Source organism: Aethalodelphis obliquidens, unplaced genomic scaffold, assembly GCF_003676395.1.
Source record: "Aethalodelphis obliquidens isolate GAN/ISIS:26980383/991018 unplaced genomic scaffold, ASM367639v1 scaffold7, whole genome shotgun sequence".
Taxonomy (NCBI): domain Eukaryota; kingdom Metazoa; phylum Chordata; class Mammalia; order Artiodactyla; family Delphinidae; genus Aethalodelphis; species Aethalodelphis obliquidens.
This window is the reverse complement of record NW_020837951.1, coordinates 67,385,723-67,408,621: the sequence shown is the minus strand read 5'-3', so window position 1 is coordinate 67,408,621 and position 22,899 is coordinate 67,385,723. Positions and strand designations below refer to the sequence as shown.

Below are 22,899 nucleotides of genomic sequence, written 5' to 3'. Positions count from 1 at the left end.
TAATCCAGATCAAAGTCATTCTTTCCTGTGTGGTGTGTTTAAATCTAAATGAAAATTTTAATTCTCAAGTAATTACAGTTATTAATATTCTCTTTTTTTCCCCTAAATATTACCAGCAGGGACTCTTCTCTCATATATCTTTTTACATAGCTAAACTACAGGCATTCTGAATTGTAACCCTGAATAAAAAAAAAAAAAAGGAAAAAAAGGTTTACAGGTAAGTGGCCACATAATCACAGTTTCAGGCAAGGGGGGAACATAGGGGCTGTGCTGATTGCTTCAGTCTCTATACAGATGTGAGCAATATGTATGTACAGTGGGTGGACACAGTCCTGCACATAAAACACAGGCCATATAGAGAAACAGAAATGGTGCTTCAGAGTGGACGCTCTCATTTCAGGTTAATCTTTCTCGCATCTTTCTCTTCTTCTCTCATTTCTGTTTTAAAGTTTTTGTTTTAGAATAAAAACAAATAAGATTGATGCCTGCAGAGCTCATGCATAGTGGCAAGAGGAGTAGAAGGCAGACTTTTACTTTGTGCTAATGGAGACAAACAGGCTCATCAGCCCACAGTCTAGCAGACTGAAGCAGGCTGAGTCATGACCCCAGAGATATCTATGTCCGTATCACTGGAACCTGTGAACATTTGACCTGACATGGTAAAAGCGACTTTGCAGAGGGTATTCAGTTAGACATCTTGAGATGTGGAGATTGCCTGGGTTATCAAGGTGGGGCTGATGTGGTCACAATGGTCCTTGTAAGACGATGGCAGGAGGACTGGAGTCAGACAGGGTATAAAGACAGAATCTGAGGTTGGAGGGAAGTGCTTTGAAGCTGGAGGAAGGGGCCATGAGCTAAGAAAGCCAGAAGCCTCTAGAGGCTGGAAAAGGCAAACAGATCCTCCCCTAGAACTTCTAGAAGGAATGCAAACCTGCCAACACCTTGATCTTAGCCAAGCGAAACTGATTTCAGACTTCTGACCTCCTGAGCTATAAGATAATACATTCATGTTCTTTTAAGCCACGAGTGTGTGGTAATTTGTTATAGCAGCAAGAGGAAACATACACAGATTAACTACCCTGGATAATGCAACAAATACTGAGTTTTATGTAAACTGCTGATTTTTGAGCTGATATCCGATTTCCTCACAATTTAACAGTTTAGAGCAAATTGTAAAGAGGTTTTGGGAATGCTGCACTGCAGAGTGGAAAAAAGAATGGGTTTTGACTCATACAGATCCCTTTCCATTTACTGGCTATGTGAGCCGGGACAAACACAGCCTCTCTGAGCCTTGTTTCCTCAAAGGATTGCCGTAGGGATTAAAAGATAAACTGAAGAGCAGGAGAATGAACTCTACTAAATAAAGTCTGAATTCAGGCTAACCTCACAGCGCTTTAGTTTCCTCATCTGTAAACTGAGGATCAGAGTACTAACTATCACATCAAGGATAGTGAGGATTAAATACGTTAAAAATAAAAGTGAATTTCCTATAGTTACAAAACAAAAGTGAGTCACAGATGAAGACAACAAACTTACGGTTCCCAGGGCATAAGGGGAGGGGGGAGGATAAACTGGGAGATTGGGACTGACATATACACACTACTATATATGAAATAGATAGCTAATAAGAACTGGCACAGAGAACTCTACTCAATACTCTGTAATGGCCTATATGGAAAAAGAATCTAAAAATAAAAAAGAGTGGATATATGTATAACTGAGTCACTTTGCTGTACACCTGAAACTAACACAACATTGTAAATCAACTATACTCCAATAAAATTTTTTAAAGAGTTAATAAGTGTTATTGGAACCCTGCTATAGATATGAGCATATGTCCAACCTTAACTCCCTCCTTTGTGATCTTTTTAAAAATGATTTTAATCCACTTTTAGATTAGCATTAAAAATATCCTTTCTGGGCTTCCCTGGTGACGCAGTGGTTAAGAATCTGTCTGCCAATGAAGGAGACACAGGTTCGAGCCCTGGTCCGGGAAGATCCCACATGCTGCAGAGCAGCTAAGCCCATGCACCACAACTGCTGAGCCTGTGCTCTAGAGCCCACGAGCCACAACTACTGAGCCCACGTGCTACAACTACTGAAACCCGCGCACCTAGAGCTCGTGCTCCGCAACAAGAGAAGCCACTGCAATGAGAAGCCCGTGCACCGCAACGAAGAGTAGCCCCTGCTCACCGCAACTAGAGAAAGCCCGCGCGCAGCAGCGAAGACCCAATGCAGCCAAAAATAAATAAATAAAATAAATTTATTAAAAAAAAATCCTTTCTATTTCAAATACAGCAGTGTGTATAATAACCTAAATGGGAAAAGAACTTGAAAAAGAGCAGGTACATATGTATATATAACTGAATCACTTTGCTGTACACCTGAAACTGACACAACATTGTTAATCAACTATACTCCAATATAAAATAAAAATTAAAAAAAGTTCCTAGAACTGCACTGGATACATACTCTTTTTAGAATAAGAAGAAGCTCCTGAAATGTATCAAGTGCTCCATAAATGAACAGGCACACTTGCCATGGACCTTTTCAGCACCATTCTCTATGCTTTACACACCTGCATGGGTGTGGTGGGTTCTCACTGAGACTGGGTTACTGCTGTTACTGGCCTGACGGTCTAACTCAGGAGTCATGGGAAAGCAGCAGGTAAGGTGGTACGTGACTGTTAAATGAACAGCACTGACCGTGAACGCCATGTGGCTGCAGAGCAGGAGGGTGGTAGAGGAGTCCTGGTGGGAGAGGTGGGACTCCTGCCGGCTTTGACAGGCAGAGGGGAGGGGAACTGCGGGTGGGCAGGGAGAAGCGTGGGCAGAAGGAATGCACAAGCAGGGATGGGAGAACCACAGTTGAGAGATGGGCAGGGGCAGACGTGCAGAGGGATGAAGGCCTGACTAAGCCATTGCGCTTTATTATATGGCAATGGAGAGTCACTGAAAAAAATCCTAGCAGAAGACTCTCATGATCAAGGTGTCTCAGACTGACGTATGCAGCTGTAACAGTGGTTCTCAATCATGGTGCTGTAACACACCAGTTGTGAAAATGATCTCTCGTGAGGTGTATAAAAAGTAATATAATGGATGGACCTGGAGATTATCATATTAAATGGAGGACTTCAGACAGAGAAAGACAAATATCATGTGATGTCACTTATATGTGGCATCTAAAAAAGTGGTGCAAATGAACTTATTTACACAACAGAAATAGACTAACAGACATAGAAAACAAACTTACGGTTACTGAAGGGGATGGCAAGGTGGCGGGGGGAGATAAATTGGGAGTTTGAGATTAGCAGATACACACTACTGTATATAAAACAGGATAAACAGCAAGGACCTACTGTATAGCACAGAGAACTATATTCAATGTCTTGTAATAACCTCTAATGGAAAAGAATCTGAAAAAATATATATATAACTGAATTGCTTGGGCTTCCCTGGTGGCGCAGTGGTTGACAGTCTGCCTGCTGATGCAGGGGACACGGGTTTGTGCCCCAGTCTGGGAAGAGCCCACATGCCACGGAGCGCCTAGGCCCGTGAGCCATGGCCGCTGAGCCTATGTGTCGGAGCCTGTGCTCCGCAACGGGAGAGGCCACAAGAGTGAGAGGCCCGCGTACCGCAAAAAACAAAACAAAACAAAACAAAACTGAATTGCTTTGCTGTACACCAGAAAGTAAGGCTACATTGAAAATTAACCATACTTCAATAAAACATTTTAAAAAGTAATATACAGCCAACACCAAAGATGATGATGAAGAGGAGGAGGAGGATGTGTGTATATTTAATAAATTAGACAGGATTCAGGAGACCTAATGCACTAAGTATGTAAGTGTTTCAGAAGCCAACCAAAAAAACTCAACAAGCTATTATAGCTAAAATGCTAAAGATAAATATTAAGTGAGTCCTTCCCACAAGACCAAAGATGAAAACCAAGGGATGCAGTAGTGAGTAAGAGGTGAAATAAAGATGGCCCCCTAAACATCAAAGTTAGAATTAGAAATTAGGTCTGTGTTTCATTTCTGCATAATTGTTTCTAAACTAAAACGTTAACATAAATCTTTGGACTCCATACTTGTCTCCTCAGACCTATAAAATGTGTAAATCTTGGCTACTTGTTACTTGCCAGGCAAATGCTCTACAAAGGACAAAGGAGGTTGCGTGCTTAGCTGGTAAATGACAATTTACATAATTTATGGTTTTTTTCCCCAGAAAGCAAAGCATAGGTAATACGCATGAGGTCAGTGGTAGCCCAATGTTCAAAAAGCAAGGAGGGGGAGTTTCTCTCCTCAGGCAGGCCAATGGCCATCAGGTTGTTATCTGTCTTCCTTTAAATGAAGCATTTGATCCACCCTCTTCTTTTCTTTCATATGAAAAAAGACCATAAACTGGCTATTGAAGGATTAGAGACCTCAGCACTAGCTCCTGGTACATGCAGGCAGCTAAATGGAAAAGACCATGTAAGTGCACTGCAGGTCCCCTCTCCCAGCAAGGACTGCCAAGGGACCAGAGGGCTGACCAGGCAAATGCACGGTCAACAGCTGACGTCTTAACTAAGTGGTGTCCTAGGACAACAGCCAATTAGCTTGGAGACGCTTAAATTACTCCTGGCTTATTCCATAAGCGTAAACAATGACTTCCTCTCTCCTAATAAGTGGTCAGTAATAGCTGATTTTGCCTGAAAAACTTAACTAAAGAAGTAGGATTCTAGGAAATAATATAAGAATAGTCTATTGTTTCCTCTAGGTTCAGAGGGATTCCTAAAAGTGACCAAGGAGTCCTATGCACCAAATGTTTAACAGGGATTTTTCTCTGGAAGATAGAATCCCTGGTGGCTTTCACTTTCCATGTTCTTTATTTCTTATTATGTTTGAATATTTCTCACAATTATTATGCACTGGGTATGAAAAAGATCTTTATGCATTGGGTATGAAAAAGATCGTTTTAAAGGTCCTAATAAAGTATAGTCAGTGGTTCACTGGCTAAACTTCAAAGAGTTTTTACTATTACTTTCCTGATCTGAAAAATGGACTTAAATCCAACTCATCTTAAAGTCTTCTCCCTAATGGAAGGAAATAGAAAAAGTTTTCAAAATAAATTCATGTCTTGACAGGCCCAAGGGCGATGGAAAGTGGAAGAGTAATTGACTCTTTAGAAATCAACTGTTTCAAACAGGGCCACCGGGCATGGGGTGCCAGTGTTGGCAACAGACCGGAAAAGGTCATGTATATGGATGTGCTGGTCACTGCCATTATTCAGCAGCATGTGTGGCTATTGAAAGAGGATGGTGTTTCACTGACTTTCACGGTCAATATTATTACCTACAACTATGAAACAAACCTATCAGGAGGATATAAAGTAAAAAACTTCAGGGCTTGTGGGCAGTACTATTGACCTATTCATTCGTTGTTATTCAATAAACATTTTACCCAGAACTTATTAGGTACTTAATGGCAACACAAAGGCAACACAAACTAATAATACAGGGACTCAGTTTCAACAGTAGAGGTTGATTGGGCTGACCTCATCCTTTCTTAGTGTTATCATGGGTTAGTGGTGCAGTATGAAGCTGAAGTATAGTTAAAGGTAAAAGTATAAATGCACCAGAAATCAGGAGACCTGGGTTCTGGACCAGGCTCTATGACCTTGGGCAAAACCATATCTAGGACACAGTTATATCATCTGTAACTAAAATGAAGACAATAAAATCTACTTTTCACTGGACTATTGTGAGGATTAACTTCAATCAGGTGTGTCACAACATATATTTCTTAACAGAACATGGTACATAGATGTTCAAAATATATAACATTCTCTTGACTTGCACAAACCATCACACAGTAGCATGGCCTTTACAAACCTAGCCATATAGTACATTTAAGCTCAAAAAGGATATATATATAGTCAACGTCTGTTTCTAGATGCTCTATACATTAGTGTGTTGCTCACTCATTACTGTTTGATTCTTTGAACACTTTGCTAAATCACAGCCCCCAGAAGGGGAAGGAAGAAGGAAGGGGCTCTGCTCACTGGCTGTGAAGAAGCAGAGAGGACGCACGGAAATGGCAGCTCTTCGTCTCGGCACCAAGGCTGTCTTCCTCTCTCCTTCTCAGTTGGATGACCACATGATTTATCATTCTAACTGGGACACTTCTGAGAGTGAAAAACTGTTTCAGTAAAAGGAAGATGTAAGTCCCCCTCACCTTTCAGGCTTACTTTTTGTGACTTTTGTTGTCACTTTCAAACTACGTCTGATATTCTAATAGGGAGGCAATTGTACAATAAGATTTTATCCAAGTAATCAATCTAAAATCCTGTATTTTTTAAAGGCATGCAAAAAGGTTACTTAACTAAAGTTTGATAAATATATATTAATTTTAGAGAGGATTTGAGGATAAAATAATTGTATTTTTATTATTATAATATATGCTTGAGAATGGGGTCAGCAAACTGTTCTGTTAAGGGGCAGAGTAAATGTTTTAGGTTTTGTGGGCCATATGGTCTCCGTCACAACCGAGCGGTTCTGCCCTTATAATGCAGGAACGTCACAAAAAACACATAACAGAGTGGGTGTGGCTGTCTTCCAATAAAAGTTTATTTACAATAATTGGTTGTGAACTGGATTTGGCTTTGGGCAACAGTTTGCCAACCCCTGCTTTAAACAATAGTTCCCCATGGATCAGGAAAATTTTAAAAGTCTGTAATTAACTCGACTTCTAACGTTCTATTTTGCTAAGGAATTATGTTTAAAAAAAAAAAAAAAGAAAAGCCATTGCCTGGTATCTTTCTCTCTTTGAATTTGAAATAGCAAAAGCTAGAAAAAGCACACATTCAGAAAATGTAGCTTTATGGTAATTTACCCACCACACAGTCCTTATTAAAAAAAATTTTTCCTTAGCTCAGTGAAAACTTTGTCATGGATGTCACTGGAGGCGGTACGGTAGAAAGAGCTTGGTAATTGTAATGAAAAGATCTGGATTTGAATAAGGTTGGGGGAGTACTAAGCAAGGAGGGATGAGCAGATCTTGAACAGTCCTTTAATGACACAACACTCTCACAGGGCACTTTCCCTGTCCCGAATCACTGCTGCAAACACAAACTCCAATACTGGGTAACCCCAGAACTCACCGGCTGCCACTGCGCAGGGTACCAGGCTGGGGGGCAGTTGAAGCGGTTACAAGCTTGCACCGTGTTGGGCTTGGGCTGGTGACACAGCTCATCAGCCAGGATTACTGTTTCATTCATCTCTCTGGAAAGTAGGTGGGAGCAGGAGACATCTCTGGTCTGCAGGCCAACCCCACAGGTGAGACTACATGGACTCCACTTGCCAATTTCCCACCTGGGAAGAAATCAGAGCCAGAGAGGAAGAGGACACCCTGAGCACTTGCGTAGAGAACAGGTCCCATGACGTCAAATGTTACCTAATGGAGTAAAAACACCTACCTGGGTATTTGGGAAGTTCTAGCACAAGATTGGCTAGGAATTCTATCCCAAACCTAGAACCCATCCTTTCCCTTCATGCTCTAGAATTCATTCAGAGTAAACACAGTGGGTGATAAAATGGAACCTCCAATTTTTACCCACAAAATCACCAAGAATGGTCACAACCATGTCTCTTTTGATGAAACTTAGAAGCTTCATCAAAATAGGAGGGTATGTTAGATAAGATATAAGTTGAGCGCATAAAGGCTTTGGTTACCACATACTGAATAGCGGGTCTAGAAGAAAGCTTTCTGCTCATCTCTCTAGCCCCCATTCTTAGCAAGACTGAAAAATCTGTGCTTGTTTTTCTTTGGCTTCAAAATGAAAGGTTGCCGGTTCCAACTTCCTTCAAGCTTCCATCATAGCATAGAAACGTCTCGGTCTTAGGTATGAAATATCATCACTGCCTGGGACTGGAGAATGTAACAAAAGTGAGAGTTGCTAAATAGGTTACTCTTCTCGAGGAGGAATAAGTGGAGAGAACAGCTCATTACCTAGAAGAGGAAGTCAACACACAGATGAGGTAAGGGCGTGAATTGGTCATTCCAAATGGCCAAGTCTTGACAAGTACACTTAGAGTGGCCTGTAAGAACAGTCTCACTGCAATTCCCTGTTGATGCAGCCCCCAAAGTGGGGATAATAAAGAAACACCTCAGTTGCTTGGGCTTGGAGTGAGAAATGTTCTTTATGATCAGTTTTAGAAAGTTCTGTTTACAGCGTGAGACACAAGGATTCTACAAACAGGAGTTAGCCAAGAAAAGCATGGCAAATAGATCCTTCAGTAGCTAGGCCTGCCTAGCTTTTGTAGCCAGCCCTGAAAATTGGTTTAAAAGTCTCTGGCTTTAATGTTTCTCATCAGGCTGTAAAACTGAGTGTAGCTTTCTCAACCTTTTCAACTACTCTGATAGGTAATTACCTTTCCAACCCCTATTTCCACAACCTCCTTTCCTACCCTATATTTAAGCCATATCTGTAATGAAGTACTGTGTTATCTTGACTCATGCCCCCTGGTTTTCTAGCTCTGTCTTTACTGAAGCTGTTACTCCTAATTTGGAATACTTTTGGTCTTTCCCTTGCCCCTCTAAATTTCTTCCATTTCTATATATCCAAATTTAACCCATATTTAAAGGATTGTATCCACATCTGCTCCAGACACTGAACATTTTCTCAGTTGTATTACAGTTATTCCATCTGTCAAGGACCCTACTAGAACATACACCTCTTGAAGGCAAGGTCCGTGTCTGAGTCAGTTTTGTATCTCTCGCAGGGTTCTTCATAGCTAACGTATATGGTTAATGTCTATGGTTAATACTTTTTTTTTTTTTAGATAGTTAATGTATATGTTTACTACTGGATAATTAATGTATATGGTTAATATTTTTTTTAAATAAATGAGCACATGGAAGGGACCTACCATCATCATGAGCACCTTACACACATTATCTCATTTAATTACTTCCAGAACGTTGAGTTGGGCTCTACTGATTTTCTCTATTTTAAAGTTGAAGGAATCTGAAAATCCAAGAGGCTGCTTGCCCAAATACCCATAATTAGTAAGTAGTGAATCCAGGATCAAACTTGGGTGTGTCTGGCTCCAAAGCCTTTGTACCTTCTATTATACAATATCATCTTATCTCCGGAAAATACCTTGAGAACTGTCCTACAAATGTTCATAAATTTTTAAATGAATAAAAGAGGAAAGGCTGGGTTGAATATATTTCTTTTAGATCCTTGTATGAATGTCTATAAACTTATTTTTAGATCCCTAGCTTGGATAAATTCCAAGCTTCAAAATGTTGTGGGCTATTGGTTTTAAAAATATGTCCACACCAATGAGGGTAGAACGGATGCTATGTGACTTCCAAGGCTAAATCAGAAAAAGGATGTAGCTTCCACTTGGCTCTCTCTCTCTGATTGCTTACTGTAGGGGAGGGCAGCCACCATGTCATGAGGACCCTGAGACAATCTGGAGGAAAGTCCACATGCAAAGGAACTGGGGCTGCTCACCCACAGTCAGCACCAATGTGCCAGTGACATGGGTCACTGGCCCATGCTACCTTGCAAGCAGCTCTGCTGGACCACGGCTGGCCTTCAGATGATTTCAACCTCATGAGACACCCTGAGCCAGAACTGCCTTTCCAAGTTGCTCCCAGATTTCTCATTCATTAAACTGTGAGAGGTAATAAATGTTTATTTTTGTTGTGAACTCCTAGGTTTTGGAGAAATTCATTATGCAATAATAGACAACTAATACAAGTATATATTCTCTCCCCCAAACTTGCATACGTTCGGCAAAAGACATATATGAGAAGGTTCAAAGAAGCACTATTCCTAATAGCTCAGCTAGGAAACAACCTAAATGTCCATCAGCAGTTGAACGGATAGATAATTATGATCTATTCAGAAGCATGAATATAAACTACTACAACAACAAGCAACATGACTGAATCTCACAGACATAAAACTGAGTGAACAAAACCACAACTGCAAAATCCATAGTGTGATTTCATTTACATAAAACTCAAAAACCAAAACTAATCTACAATGTTAGAAGTGAGGGTGGTGGTTACCCTTGGTGGGTAGTAACTACAAGTAGAGTACGGCGGGGGGAGGGGGAGGGTTTCTGGGATGTGTTATCTTGATCTGGGCGCTGGATCTGCCTTCTCGGTGTGAAAAATCACCAGGCCGTATGTGCGGAATTTGTGCACTTTTCTCTACATTTGTCATGCTTCAAAAGAGGATGTTTTCCTCCCTCCCCCCTGCCACTTTCAAGAGAAACACTGAACTGTTGTGGGTGTAAGATAGAATCCAGCAACTACACCCAATGCTGATGACCTCTCTATGGATGTCTCATAAAGGAGCCGCTTGCACAGCGAGTACTGGCCCAAGGCTGAAACTTGCCCTAATTTAGTCCCTACACCGCTGCTGCCCCTACTCCTGCCCTCACCTCTGGCAGAAATTTAGTCACTGGGATCTTGAAACAGAGGCATCTGGCAGCCATGAGGCCACTTCAATGCTGCTGGAGAAACTCACAAAACAGACATATCTGCTTACTCATGATAAAGGTACATTGCTTTCTCAAGGGAAGGAGGGCAGCAGAAGCTATCTGTGTGTTAAGCACTTTGCTGATTCTGGGTCAAAGTGTTTTAATCAATTTAGGCCAAACGAGGGAAAACAGAGAGATGCCCCTGCTGCTGCTCTCCTGCATAGGGGCTTCGATTGTGAGTGCTGGGTCCTGCTGGCTGACGGAGGGACTGTAGGCTGGTGAGACCCAGCCTGCGGGCAGGATTAGCTGTAGCTGGCAGCCTGGGAGACACTGACAGGCCTTCCCTGGGATTCTGGCTTCTCAGAAGCCCAGTGCTGAGGAGGACAGGGGCTCTGGACGTCTGAGGGCGAGGGCGTTTGTGCTTCTTGCCCCACTTTGTCTGGTTGACTTTAACTCATCTTTTCATCTTCACTGAAAATGTTACTTCCTCAGGGAGGAAGCCCTCAACTGGGTAAAATTTTCCTCTACCATACGGTTCCACGAATACTCTCCATTTGGAAATTCTCAGCACACTTGTTTTTTTCTTTTGTTATATTGTGGTAAGAACATGTACCATGGGATCTACCCTCTTAACAAAATTTTAAGTGTGCAATACAGTATTGTTGTCTCTAGGTACACTGTTGTACAGCAAATCTCTAACACTCATCTTGCTTAACTGAAATTTTATGCCTGTTGATTGTAACTCTCCATTTCTCCCTCTCCTGAGCTCCTGGCAACCACCATTCCACTCTTTGAGTCTATGAATTTGACTATTTTAGATACCTCATGTAAGTGGTATCATGTAGTATCTGTCCTTCTGGGACTGGTTTATTTAACTTAGCATAAAGTCTTTGAGGTTCATCCATATTGTTACACATTGCAAAATTTCCTTCCTTTCTAAGGCTGAATAATATTCCATTGAAAGTATACATCACATCTTTATCTATTCATCTGCCCACGGGCATTTAAGCTGTTTCCACATCTTGGAAACAGCTACTGAGAACAGTGAGTGCTACAACGAATCTGAGAATGCTAGTGCTAGTATCCCTCCAAAGTCCTGATTTCAATTCTTTTGGAGAAGTGGCATTGCAGGATCGTGTGATAGTTTTATTTTTAATTTTTGGAGGAACCACTATACTGTTTTCCACAGTGGCTGCACCATTTTGTACTTCCCCCAACAGTGTGCAAGGGTTCCAATTTCTCTACATTCTTGCCAACATTTGTTGTCTTTGGTTTCCTGATGATAGCCATCCTGACGGGTCTGAGATGATATCTCATTGTAGTTTTCGTTTGCATTTCCCTGATGATTGGTGGCACTGAGCATTTTTCATATACCCGTTGTCCATCTGTATGTCTTCTTTAGAACGCACCTGTAATCTGAGTATCCTGCTCGACTATTACCTTGATGAGAGCATGAGGCTGTGCCTGTTTTGGTTTACCACTCGTTATGGGTTTAATTGTATCCCCCCAAAAGATATGTTGGAGTCCTAACCCCTAGTACCTCAGAATGTGACCTCATTTGGAAGTAGGGTCATGGTGGATGTAATCACTTAAGATGAGGTCATCCTAGAGCAGGGTGGGTCCTTAATCCAATATGACAGGTACCTCATAAGAAGAGAGAGAGACATCCAGGGAGAATGCCATGTCATGACAGAGACAAAGATGACAGTGATGTATCTACAAGCCCAGGAATGTCGAGGATTGCCGGTAAACTCCAGAAGCTAGAAGAGGCAAGGAAGGATTCTCCCTCACACGTTTCAGGGACCATGGCTCTGCGGACATCATAATTTTGGAATTGATTTTTGCCTCCAGAACTCTGAGAGAATAAATTTCTGCTGTTTTAAGTCACCCCCTTTGTAGTAAATACTTTGTTATGGCAGCCCTAGGAAACCAAACTGCGACCTCAGTGCCTAGCACAGTGCCTGGAACACAGCAGATGCTCAGGAAGGATGAGGGGACTCAAGCTGAGTGGAACCCCAGTGATTCGTCACTTGCCTGGTCAACATCTCAGCTGTGTCCTCTGAACAACCGCCCACCCCAATTTCAAGGTCCCCAAAGCTCTGAACACCACTAGGTTTTCTTCAGTGTGGTGCAAACTATCTGGTAACAAAGCTGGACCTGGACTGACATGATGCCTTGACAGGTCACATCTCACTTGATGTAAATATTTACACATTTTACTGCAGTAATAGTAGCCTGTTGGATTATGGTGCTTTTCCCCCCAGAACTCACTACAGATGTTACACACTTAACGTCTTAGTAATCCTAACATATTTTGAAAATGCCCCAAATTCTGTATTCCAAAACACATCTGCTCCAATGGTTTTGGCTAAAGGCTCTGTGGTTCTGTATATAGAGAAGAGTAAACACGATCACTATGGTTTCTTTTAGCTTCTAGGCTTCAGGTGCTGGCTTCATGGTTGGGCTCACGGCCAAAATGTTAGGGAGACTGGTTCCCCCCGACTTCTCTCTATACTGTTTTCTTTCTGTTGAACCCTTCTTCTCCACATTCCTGTTTCTTTCTGCCAAAACCTGCTTGCAGGGAAGGCACTAGGAGTCGGGAGAGCACAGTGATGCCCTGTAGCTTCAGGCTGGACCTCGCCAAGCTCCTGCAATTGACTCCCGCCCAAGGGCAGGCAGGAGACAGGTTACCTCCCACCCCACAAGGCTGGAATTAGGCTTCCTGCCCTCTGCCCAGCATCATGTGTCCTTGGGTTGGCCTGTCATTATAATTGGATTTTAGATTTTAGGCTTGGTTTCCTGATTTCCCCTTTGTTTTTCTGATGGTGCTGGACTTCTGCCCAAAGGCTGACTTATTGGAACGTGGTCTTGTCACCCTGCCTGTATCTGGCCAGTTCTTGGCCTTGGGCACGGCAGAGAGACCCTTCGCCGTGAGCCATAAGCCATGATGTGACCACAACATATCCAGCTGACGTCACGTATTATGGCCAATAACAATAATAATACTAACATTGCCAGTGTTTACAGTGAGCCAGGTACTGTGCTAGTTGCTTTAAATGAGTTGCCTCCTTTAATCCTCTCCACAGCCCTGTGAGAGAGGTACTGTGATTATTTGCGTTTTAAACAAGGAGTTGAGGCCTGAAGACGTTAAATGATTAATTAGTCACGGCCTACAATGCCTCCCGCCAGGCCTCACACTGATGTCAACGCCACCTGCATCACATCAAAGTCTCCCATGACTTGGACATGGGGGTGCTGAGAACGGGGCTGCTCCCTGTGACAGAGGCCAGCACTGCGGATTTTAGAAGCCCCAGCTCTGCATTATCCCAGCAGGACTCAGGGCTAAGCTCCCCCAGGATGTGGGACACATATCTGAACTTACGTATTACCTACATCAACTCTATGAAGATGGTATTATCCGTTCTCCCATTTTATAGGGCAATACAACAGAGGCTCTGACCAGACAGCAACTTGTCCGAACTCACACGGCTAGTAAACAAGGGAATCAGGATTCAAACCCAGGCAGCCAGGCTACGGCTTCTGAGGGCCAGGATGATGAAGACGGCAGTACAAACTAGATCTGAGATGCAAATTTTAGGATCCCCGGTGCTCACAGCTTCAGAAAATGACAAATGGCAAAATGACAGATCTATTCCTCAGTGATAGAAGCAGCCGCCACTGAAGCCGCCCAGGGTCACGAACAGTTGTTTTTCAGTGAAGCAGCAGTGGGACTTGGCAACTGAAGGGCAAAGGCAGAGTGTGGTTCCCCCGCGCGCATGTTTGTTTTTTTGTGAAGGTGGCTGTAAGAGGTAATCTGGGCAATCAAGGACCCACGGTGGTTGCAGCTTCTTAGCCGCTGGTGTTTGTATTAGCGACACAAAAGGAGGACTTTCTGCCTTCCTTTACACAAGGGCTCATTATGTGAACTGCCAAGGGTTTGCTCCCCTACTCTTTCAGAGAGGCCTCCAGCAACTCACTGTTTGTTACTGGTATAAATGCACATAATTTCTAACGGCAGACTCTCCCCACCGCAAGCTATTATCTGAAGAACCTCCTCTTACGCTGGCTTTTGCAGCATAGTAGGGTTTGTTTCTCCACTCCAAATTTTAAAATGCAGTTTTTATTGGGAGGCAAAATACCATTATAAATTTCAGTTATTTGTTAGATGCATTCTTTATACTTGTGTGTAATCCTCCAACTTGACATTTCTGCCCAACATTTCTACCTTGTGATTTTTTTTGAAGGTTCCCCCCAAAATATTTGTTTCCTTTACAATGCCTCTGAGGTCAGGAGGTAGATAGCAATCCGGCAATAATAAATCAGATACCATGGAGCGTGGCCAGCTCTAGAAATCCTAAGGTAGGGCCAAGAGAATCCTCCCTTCACCAGGGACACTACAACCCTGTCCCACTTTAAGCTTCTTGGACTATTATTAGTGGCTCCTCATTTATCTCCACATCTTCCAGTTTCCAATCTATCCATAGCCTGCAGTTTCCAAAAGGTCAGTCTAAAATGTGAATCTGCTCACTTGACTTCCTCTGATTATAAACCTCATCGGAGCCCGAGCTGGGCTTTCAGGGGAGGGGGGCCAGGGTGTCCAGGGCTCAGTTTTGGTCCAGTGCACCCAGTGGGGGCAAGGTGGTGCTGCCTGGCTGGAGCTGGACTTTCTAACTGGGTTTTCCTCCTTCCTTCCCTCTTCGGCTTTGTAGGACCGAACTCTAGCCTGAGGCTTGGTGCGGAGTGGTCCACTGGCATGTGACGGGGCTCACCATGGGCAATGATAACTGGGAACCAAACATTCAGGAAGGACTGAACAAATACACAAGTACATGAAGGAGAATGGGAGCCAGACTTCTTACTGTCAGAGAGGAGTTACAGATACAGAAAGTGGGAAGACTAGAATAAACCTGATAAAATTCGATTGGTATTGAAAACAGTGTGAACTCATGATATATAATAGACAGATACCTAGATAGACGAAGATATATCAATAGATATACATGAGTGTATACAAATATACAGATGTATATGTTTACAACATTTCCTAGCTCTCTCTGCTAACAGGTCTCGAAGCAATGACCTCTAGGTCTCCTAGTAGTATCAAGCATATCAAATGCCCAGATCTTGGTTTCTAAGTATCATTCTTCACTAAGGAACCAGTTCCTGTAAAAAGGGCTCTGGGGCAGGGGCTGGGAAAATGAAAAGTGAGCCTGGAATATCTTGTACCAGGAAACTGGGAAGTACTCAAAGAATGATGGGGTATAAATCAAAAGGACACAGGGGCCAGTTTGAAGGGGCTCTCACTGCCCACGTCTGAGACAATTTGACAGTAATGAATTTTAACTCTCTAAGTAGGATAGAAATTCATAAGTAAATAAATAAGAGAAATCTCTACCCAACAGTAGAATGCCTACTAATAAACTAGAAGGAATGACAGAGTTTAGAAAGTCACCATTTGTCAACAATAACAACAACAATGATAACAACACTTGATTCAGGCAAGAATCATCAATGAATATTGACACTGGTGGATGAAAGGTTGGTGAGGAATAGGGTATTCACTTAGCCTTAGATTATCTACATAAAATACTTGTTACTTGCTATAAATATGATCAACATACTTATTAATTTTATGGTGGAAAACCTGGCCGACATCATCTTAACCAAGTCATAAGAGTTGCCATCATCAGTAACGAATGGAATGGAACACCTTTCCTCATCTCCTGACACAATGCTCTAAGAAGTACACAGCGTACTTCTGCAGCGCTTTTGTCAAATTTCAAAAATCACGAGGAAACATCAAACAAACCCAAACTGAGGGACATTTTACAAAGTAACTGGCCTGTACTCTTCAAAAATGTCCAGGATATGAAAGACAAGAAGAGACTGTCCCAGATGGGAGAAATCTAGGAAGAAATGGCAACCGAACACAAGACCCTAGATTGGATTTGGGGGCCTATAGAGGGCATTGCTGGGACAACAGGCAACACGTGAATGGAGTCTGTGCATGAGATGGTGATACTGAATTCATGTCGTTTCTTGATTGATGGTTATTTATGACAACGTTCTTGTTTTTAGGTAATAAACACTGAAGTGTTAAGATGCATGCGGGATATATACCTAAAATGATTCCCAAATGGTCCCAAAATGTTAACAACTATAGAACTGAGGGGACGAGTATAAGGGAGATCTGTGTACTATTTTGGCGACTTCTTTAAACACTGAAATTATTTCGAAATAAAGCTTAGAAAAAAACATCCACTGGCTCCCTGTTACCCACAGGCCGATGGTCAAATCCTTGGCTCGCCTGCCATGTGCTTCCCAAAGAAGTTTGAGTATATCTTTCTGGTGTAATCTCTGGTCACCCCATTCTCAGCTTTGCTGAGTACCCAGCAGAAGAGGACTGCTCTTCTCTGGCTGGCAGATGCCTCTCCCTCTCAGGTTGGATCTCGAACACCACCTTCCTCTCTGAACACTTTTCCGATGCCCCTCCCACAAGGCAGAGCTAGACCTTTCCCTCTCCAGCACGCTACTGTGTCTCTCCTTCTAGTGGCATTCTTTTCTTCCCTCAGGCTCATTTTCACCACACTGTAGTTACTTGTCTACTTACATTTATCTCTCTCACTAGACCCTAACGGCCCTGACTTATTCAGCTTAATATCTCCAGGACCTACTCCAGTGCTGGCACAAGGATGCCCAGGGTTGGTATCGTGGCCTAATGAAGGAGACCTTTGGCTCTGAGTTGGATTCTCTGTGAATGAACCGTGCCCTGCCACTCTCTAATTGCATAACCTTGGGCAAGTTACTAACAGTTTACTCCTATTTAAAATAGGAATAATAGCAATACTCCCTTCAAAGGGTTGTTAGGAGGTTTAAGTGAAAATGTCTACGTAAAGGGCATAAGCACAGTGCCTGGCACAGATTAAGGGCTCTGTAAACATTAGCTAATATGAACTGTTCTTACTGGTTGCTCAGTAAATATTTGTTAAATGCGTGGATGATGATGGTGAGGACAGAGTTTAATGAATAGAGTGAGAATTCTTGCCAGAGTGAGTCAGTCAAAGTACCACAGGTTACAGAGACTGAGGGAAAGGACACTTGTGACCTGCCCACATTAACTGAGCATTTACGCGTCCCCTGCTAATAAGCCCTGTGGCAGATACAGAAGTGGGGAACGTGCTCGCTACCTTCCACATGCTTTCAGCAAAGATGGGGAGAACTGACAAACACCCAGGAGACACAGCAAACAATGTTAGGTAAGAGGAATGAGCTAACTGCTAAACTATTGGGCTGAAGCACGGACACTGCAGAATTTCAGAAGACAGGCAGTGTGGTGCTCGTGCCACTTGCATTTACACGACTGATTGCAGATCACAAAGTCTGTCCATCAACATTATCTCACTTGATCCACCTAACTCAGAGGTAAAGCAGAGCCAGCATCACCACCTCCATCTCACAGACCAGCAAGCTGGGGCTCAGAGAAACCAGTGATTTCCCCAAAGTTGGGAAGGGAAGTCAGGTTACTCCTTCTATCCTGCTAAGTCACTAAGGATGGAGGATGGAATCATGAAGGGTCAGAGAGGAAGAATAGACAAGTTTAGGAAAATAGTTACACTCCACAGCAGATGGATCTGCTACAACCTCTGTGCTTTAGAAAGCTGCTTAAAGAGACCTAGGAAAAATAAAAGATCAAAGGAGATGTTAGACAATAGACAGTACAAATATATTGGAAGGCCAAAAATCAACCAAAAGCATATATGATAAACAGCATGGAGAGAATCAGGGCTCTCTACAAAAGAGGAGCTTGCGGGGCTCAGGAAACAGCAGATACAGCCACGCTTCTCTTGGAAGTCAGCCTGCTTGGTACAAGGTTTTGCCTCCATACAAATGCTTATAATCAAGATTACCAAACACCTGAGGCGGCAAAGCACTTATATCTACTGAAGAACAGTGTGGTGGAAGTGACGACTTTAGCCATGCCAGCTGGTCTCACCTTCTAAATCGTTTCTTTAAAAAAAAAAAAAAATCAAGGTTGCCAACATTGCAAATAACTCCTTGGTGTTTTTTTGCTATTTTAAAAAAGAGATTAATGAACAGCTCTTGAAAAAAGGAGCGCTTGCAGCAAAATATACATTTACTCTCTCATTACAAGCATGCCATTTGCTTTAAACCTACTTCCTTCGTAGAGCATGTCAAACAGCAGAAGGGCCTGGAAAATAGGCCCAGTGGTACAAAGCATGTCCAGCCTTCTCTCCCACACCCTCCAACACTTCTCTATGGCATCCCGTTGTCCAAGAAACACCACGTGTCTGCTTACCTACAGGCAGTTTGATTCAATTAAAACTTCTAAGGTCTCCCTCCTATTCTCTGATCGCCCTGTCTTCTGGGTGATAGTACATTAAAATGAGATAGAATTTATGCTGGCTATTATGATTCAGACAGGATTCCTGAGACACAGGTCAGGAGGGTAGAGGATCTGCCAAATCACTTGTGCCTTTAGAAGTTTGAGATTTTAGTTGGCTTGCTTAGAATTCTAGGTGGAAATTTCCTATTAAAAATAGTCACAGGCTGGGAAAAACCGGCAGAACAGGTCTTCAGATAGTTAGATACTTTCAGGAGCTGATTTTATGAGCCCAATTCTTGTTATCTCTGCATATCTAGAAAAGCACTAAAATCCTTCATGGTGATGACTGCTCCTCGAGACTAGCAGAAAACTTCTGCAAAAAAATATGTGCTGGATTGCATGTACTCCCCCTTCACAAAAATCACATATATACTGACCTTCCCCCCTACTTTTTTGGAGCAGTTTCTCAGAACTATCTGAAATGCTGTCTCCCAGGCTACAGTCCTCATTTTGCCCCCCAATAAAACTTGACTCCCCAAAAAAGAAAAAAGTCACAGGGTTGTCCTCCTTGTGGTCAAGATCACAGAAGGAACTCTTCCATCACAAACACAAGTGTCACCTGGCATTTTTCTTTTTCTCCCTCTAACACCCTCTCGTGGTTATGATTCCAGTCTTCTCTTTGATCTTAATTGACGAGCATCCTCACACTGAAGGTCTAGCGCTAAACGAACTCCCTTCCTCTTCCAGAATTAAATCCCCTAAACAGAGATGCGCTTCTCCAGGCTTAACCGTTTGCTGGCTTCCCAACACACCATTTTTCTTTTTCACATCTGTGAAGTTGCTTCCAACTTTTCCTTCCTGGAATGCTCTCCATATTCCCAGCTCCAGGTCTGACTCAAGTCCTTCCTCGGGGAGGGTCTCCCTCACCATCCTAGCTCATATCAACTGCACCCTCTTTACAATCCTAATAGATTTACTGTCATTTGGCCCTTGTTTAGATTCTATAACACTGACCATGTAGCTGTTCCAAGTCAGGGCTAGAGTATCTTATTTGACATAATTCTATTTGCCTAAATGTTTTTCTCTAGTTATCATCCCAAGTAGAATATAAGGCTTTTAAGATTTAGGATCAAGTATTTTGGAGTTCAGAGAATTGTTTGGCATCCATCAAATCAGGCCATAAAGATTGCTATCTCTTTGATTTGCAGGGGTATTTCTCACTGAAACCCTACAAGCCTAAGAGTTTCTTCCTGTTATGGGTTGATAATGTCCTCCCCAAAAGATATGCTGAAGTCCGAACTCCCAGCATCTCAGAATGTGACCATATTTGGAAATACGGTCTTTTTAGAGATAATTAAGTTAAAATGAGGTCATTAGGGTGGGTCCTAATCCATTATGACTGGTGTCTTTAGAAAAAGGAGACAGACAGGGAAAGTGATCACGGGAAGAAGGAGGGTTAGAGAGAGGCATCTACAAGCCAACGAACACCAAAGATTGCTGAAAAACCAGCTGGAACTAGGAAGAGGCAAGGAAGGCTCCTTCCCCTACAGATTTCAGAGACAGCATGGCCCTGCTCAGATGATTTAAGACTTTCAGCCTCCAGAACTGTGAGAGAATAAATATCTGCTGTTGTAAGACACCCGGTTTACGGTACTTCATTATGGTAGCCCTAGCAAACCAATACACTCCCTCAAGTTAGTTCTCTTGAGCAGTTTTTAATCCATTTATTTATGTTGTAAATGGAAACCTTTCTGGACATTTATATTCATGGGCTTTCTCTCCAAGTGAAATGCCTGAGAAGCTCAGTCCTTTATGTCAGGATCCACAGATCTGCTTCTATTGATATAATCTCCTGCAAGATTCTGCCTCCTCTTTCTTTTCATCATAAGGGTTTTCACAGTCTTGTAGACTAAATTTTTTCTTCCATCCATGTATTTGGCCATTCATATACATATGTGTGCCTATAGCCATGCATTCATTGGATAAAAACCTACTATGTACCAAGCGTGATGCTGAATGATGGGGATGCAGAGATTTAAAAAAAAAAATTCTTGATCTTAAGGGCTTTAGGAGACAACTACAAGATACTGTAATAAGTGCTATTCACTTATTTATTCATTCAACTAGTGTTTATTGAGCCCTTTATGTGGCTAGGCTCTACATGAAGGGACAGAATGGTAAAGGAGAGAAACACAGACCATATTCCCATGGGGCTCACAATTTAGTCTATGAGACAGGTAAACATGAGGTGTAGGGAAGCACAAAAATACAGACTGGGAGTCAAAAGGGAAGTGATAGTCACGGAAGGCTTCCTGGAGTCAGTGATGCCTGGGCTGAGTCTTGAAGGGTGAATAAGAGGTGGCCAGGCAAAGGCAGAAGTAAAGAGAAAGTATTCCAGGCAGAGTGAGTTGTTAAGTTGCATTTGGGGAATTCCAGTTTATCTATTTCCATGCTCAGGGCTGGAAAGAATATTGAGTAGAAAGCCTAGTAAATCCTTGGAAAATTCTGGTTCTCACTCCCCTCTGTTTTCCTCGATGTAGTTATGGTGGGTAAGGGAGCCTGGAAAACAGAGGTGCCGTGGGCAGCCAAACCCCCAATGACCAGGATGACTTAAGCTCACTACAGTTCAAACCCACAGCCCCCAGGACAGTGCTGGGTAGCACACGTCCCAACAGCTGATAGCTGGATGCCCAGCCCGATCCCTTTCTGTCCATCCCAAGGGGTGCCGGGCTTTGGTGAGAATCCCAACAGGCCCAGAGTGGCACCGAGTGACGTGGGGCTTTAAGCAGGTCCTCCGCCATGTTTAATCAGACTAGAAATTCATTTCAACCCTGGTTTAGCAGAGGAAAACAAAAGATAGAGCCGTTTCCCCTGGAGAGATGTCTCTGTCTCAGTCACCAGGGTTTGATACGTGAGGAGTCAGGAGAGGAAGCAGCTAACTGTGGATTCTGGGTGTGATGAATTGCGTCAGCGCTGGGACACACACACACACTGCGATAGGCAGCACCTGCTCTTTGCAGACCAAGAATGCTTCTATTCACACAGATGTTGTACCCACAGGACGCAGAGAGCAGCAGCCCGTGTACTCTCTAGCCTTGACGGGTGTCTTCTTGAGGAGAAAGAGGAAGGCCGTGCACAGATGTTTTCATATTTGACCACATGAAAATGACCTACAGTTATTTTTCCAGTGAGGTTCAAAGATCTCTTCACGTAGAATGTACGTTTTCCTCTTTGATGTTTTGTTACCTCAGGATTATTATCAGACTGAGGTCTGGCTAAACTTAAACCCTCACATTAGGATTTACTTTGGCTTATTAAATCCCTCATTTGTTCTTGATTACCCATGATGCTCATTTATTGCTAGCACTTTTATGCCTGGAACACTATGTTTAAGCACGCCTGCATCTGAATAGTGCTGAGGAATTGCCCTGAGTCCCTGAGTGACGCGCATCAAGCAGGAGACGTGTGTGCACGATGTCAGAGAGTCAGACTGACCCAGAACTTTGGATTCCAACAAATCAGGGATGGAGTCTACTTCCACCTGCGCTTTCTAACTTTGGGCAAGTTACGCACTCTGAATGTCAATTTCTTTATCTGTAAAATGGGACAGCAACTGTGATAATAGCTTCCAGTAGTTACTGGATGCTTGCTATGTACAAGGTACTGTATAAGAACTTCACACGTACTTACTCATTAATCCTCACGGCAACCTAAGATAGACGGAATATGATTATGTCCTTTTATATATGGGTTAATGAAGTAATGTGACCAAGGTCACACAGCTAGTCAGTAGAGATCCAGGATTCAATCCCAAGTGGTCTCCAGAGTTTTGACTCTGTTCTTACCTTCTACCTTGCAAAGGTGCTGGGAGCAAAACATCACATGGTAGCTGTCATCATTATTATTGTTGTCACTGTTGTTATAATGTTATTTCTCTTGCACAAGAGAGGCCAATAGGAAGAATGGGTCTTCGGGATTCTTTTTTTTTTGCCTATTTGTGGTTCCTTGAAATGACTGCTATTGCTACACCCGAATCAGAGCAACTACTTTGGTATTCACTTGTGCTTGCTGTA

At 42.7% G+C, this 22,899-nt stretch overlaps 1 protein-coding gene across 2 annotated transcripts in view; it reads right to left on the bottom strand.

Annotated features, from left to right (window-relative positions):
* ADAMTSL1 (ADAMTS like 1) overlaps nt 1-22,899 on the bottom strand; it is a 470,361-nt gene that overhangs the window by 190,779 nt on the left and 256,683 nt on the right. For both annotated transcript variants that reach the window (XM_027105928.1, XM_027105929.1), the window contains one exon: nt 7,143-7,353. In XM_027105928.1, coding sequence (XP_026961729.1) covers nt 7,143-7,353 — 211 coding nt within the window. The remainder of the gene's footprint in view (nt 1-7,142; nt 7,354-22,899) is intronic.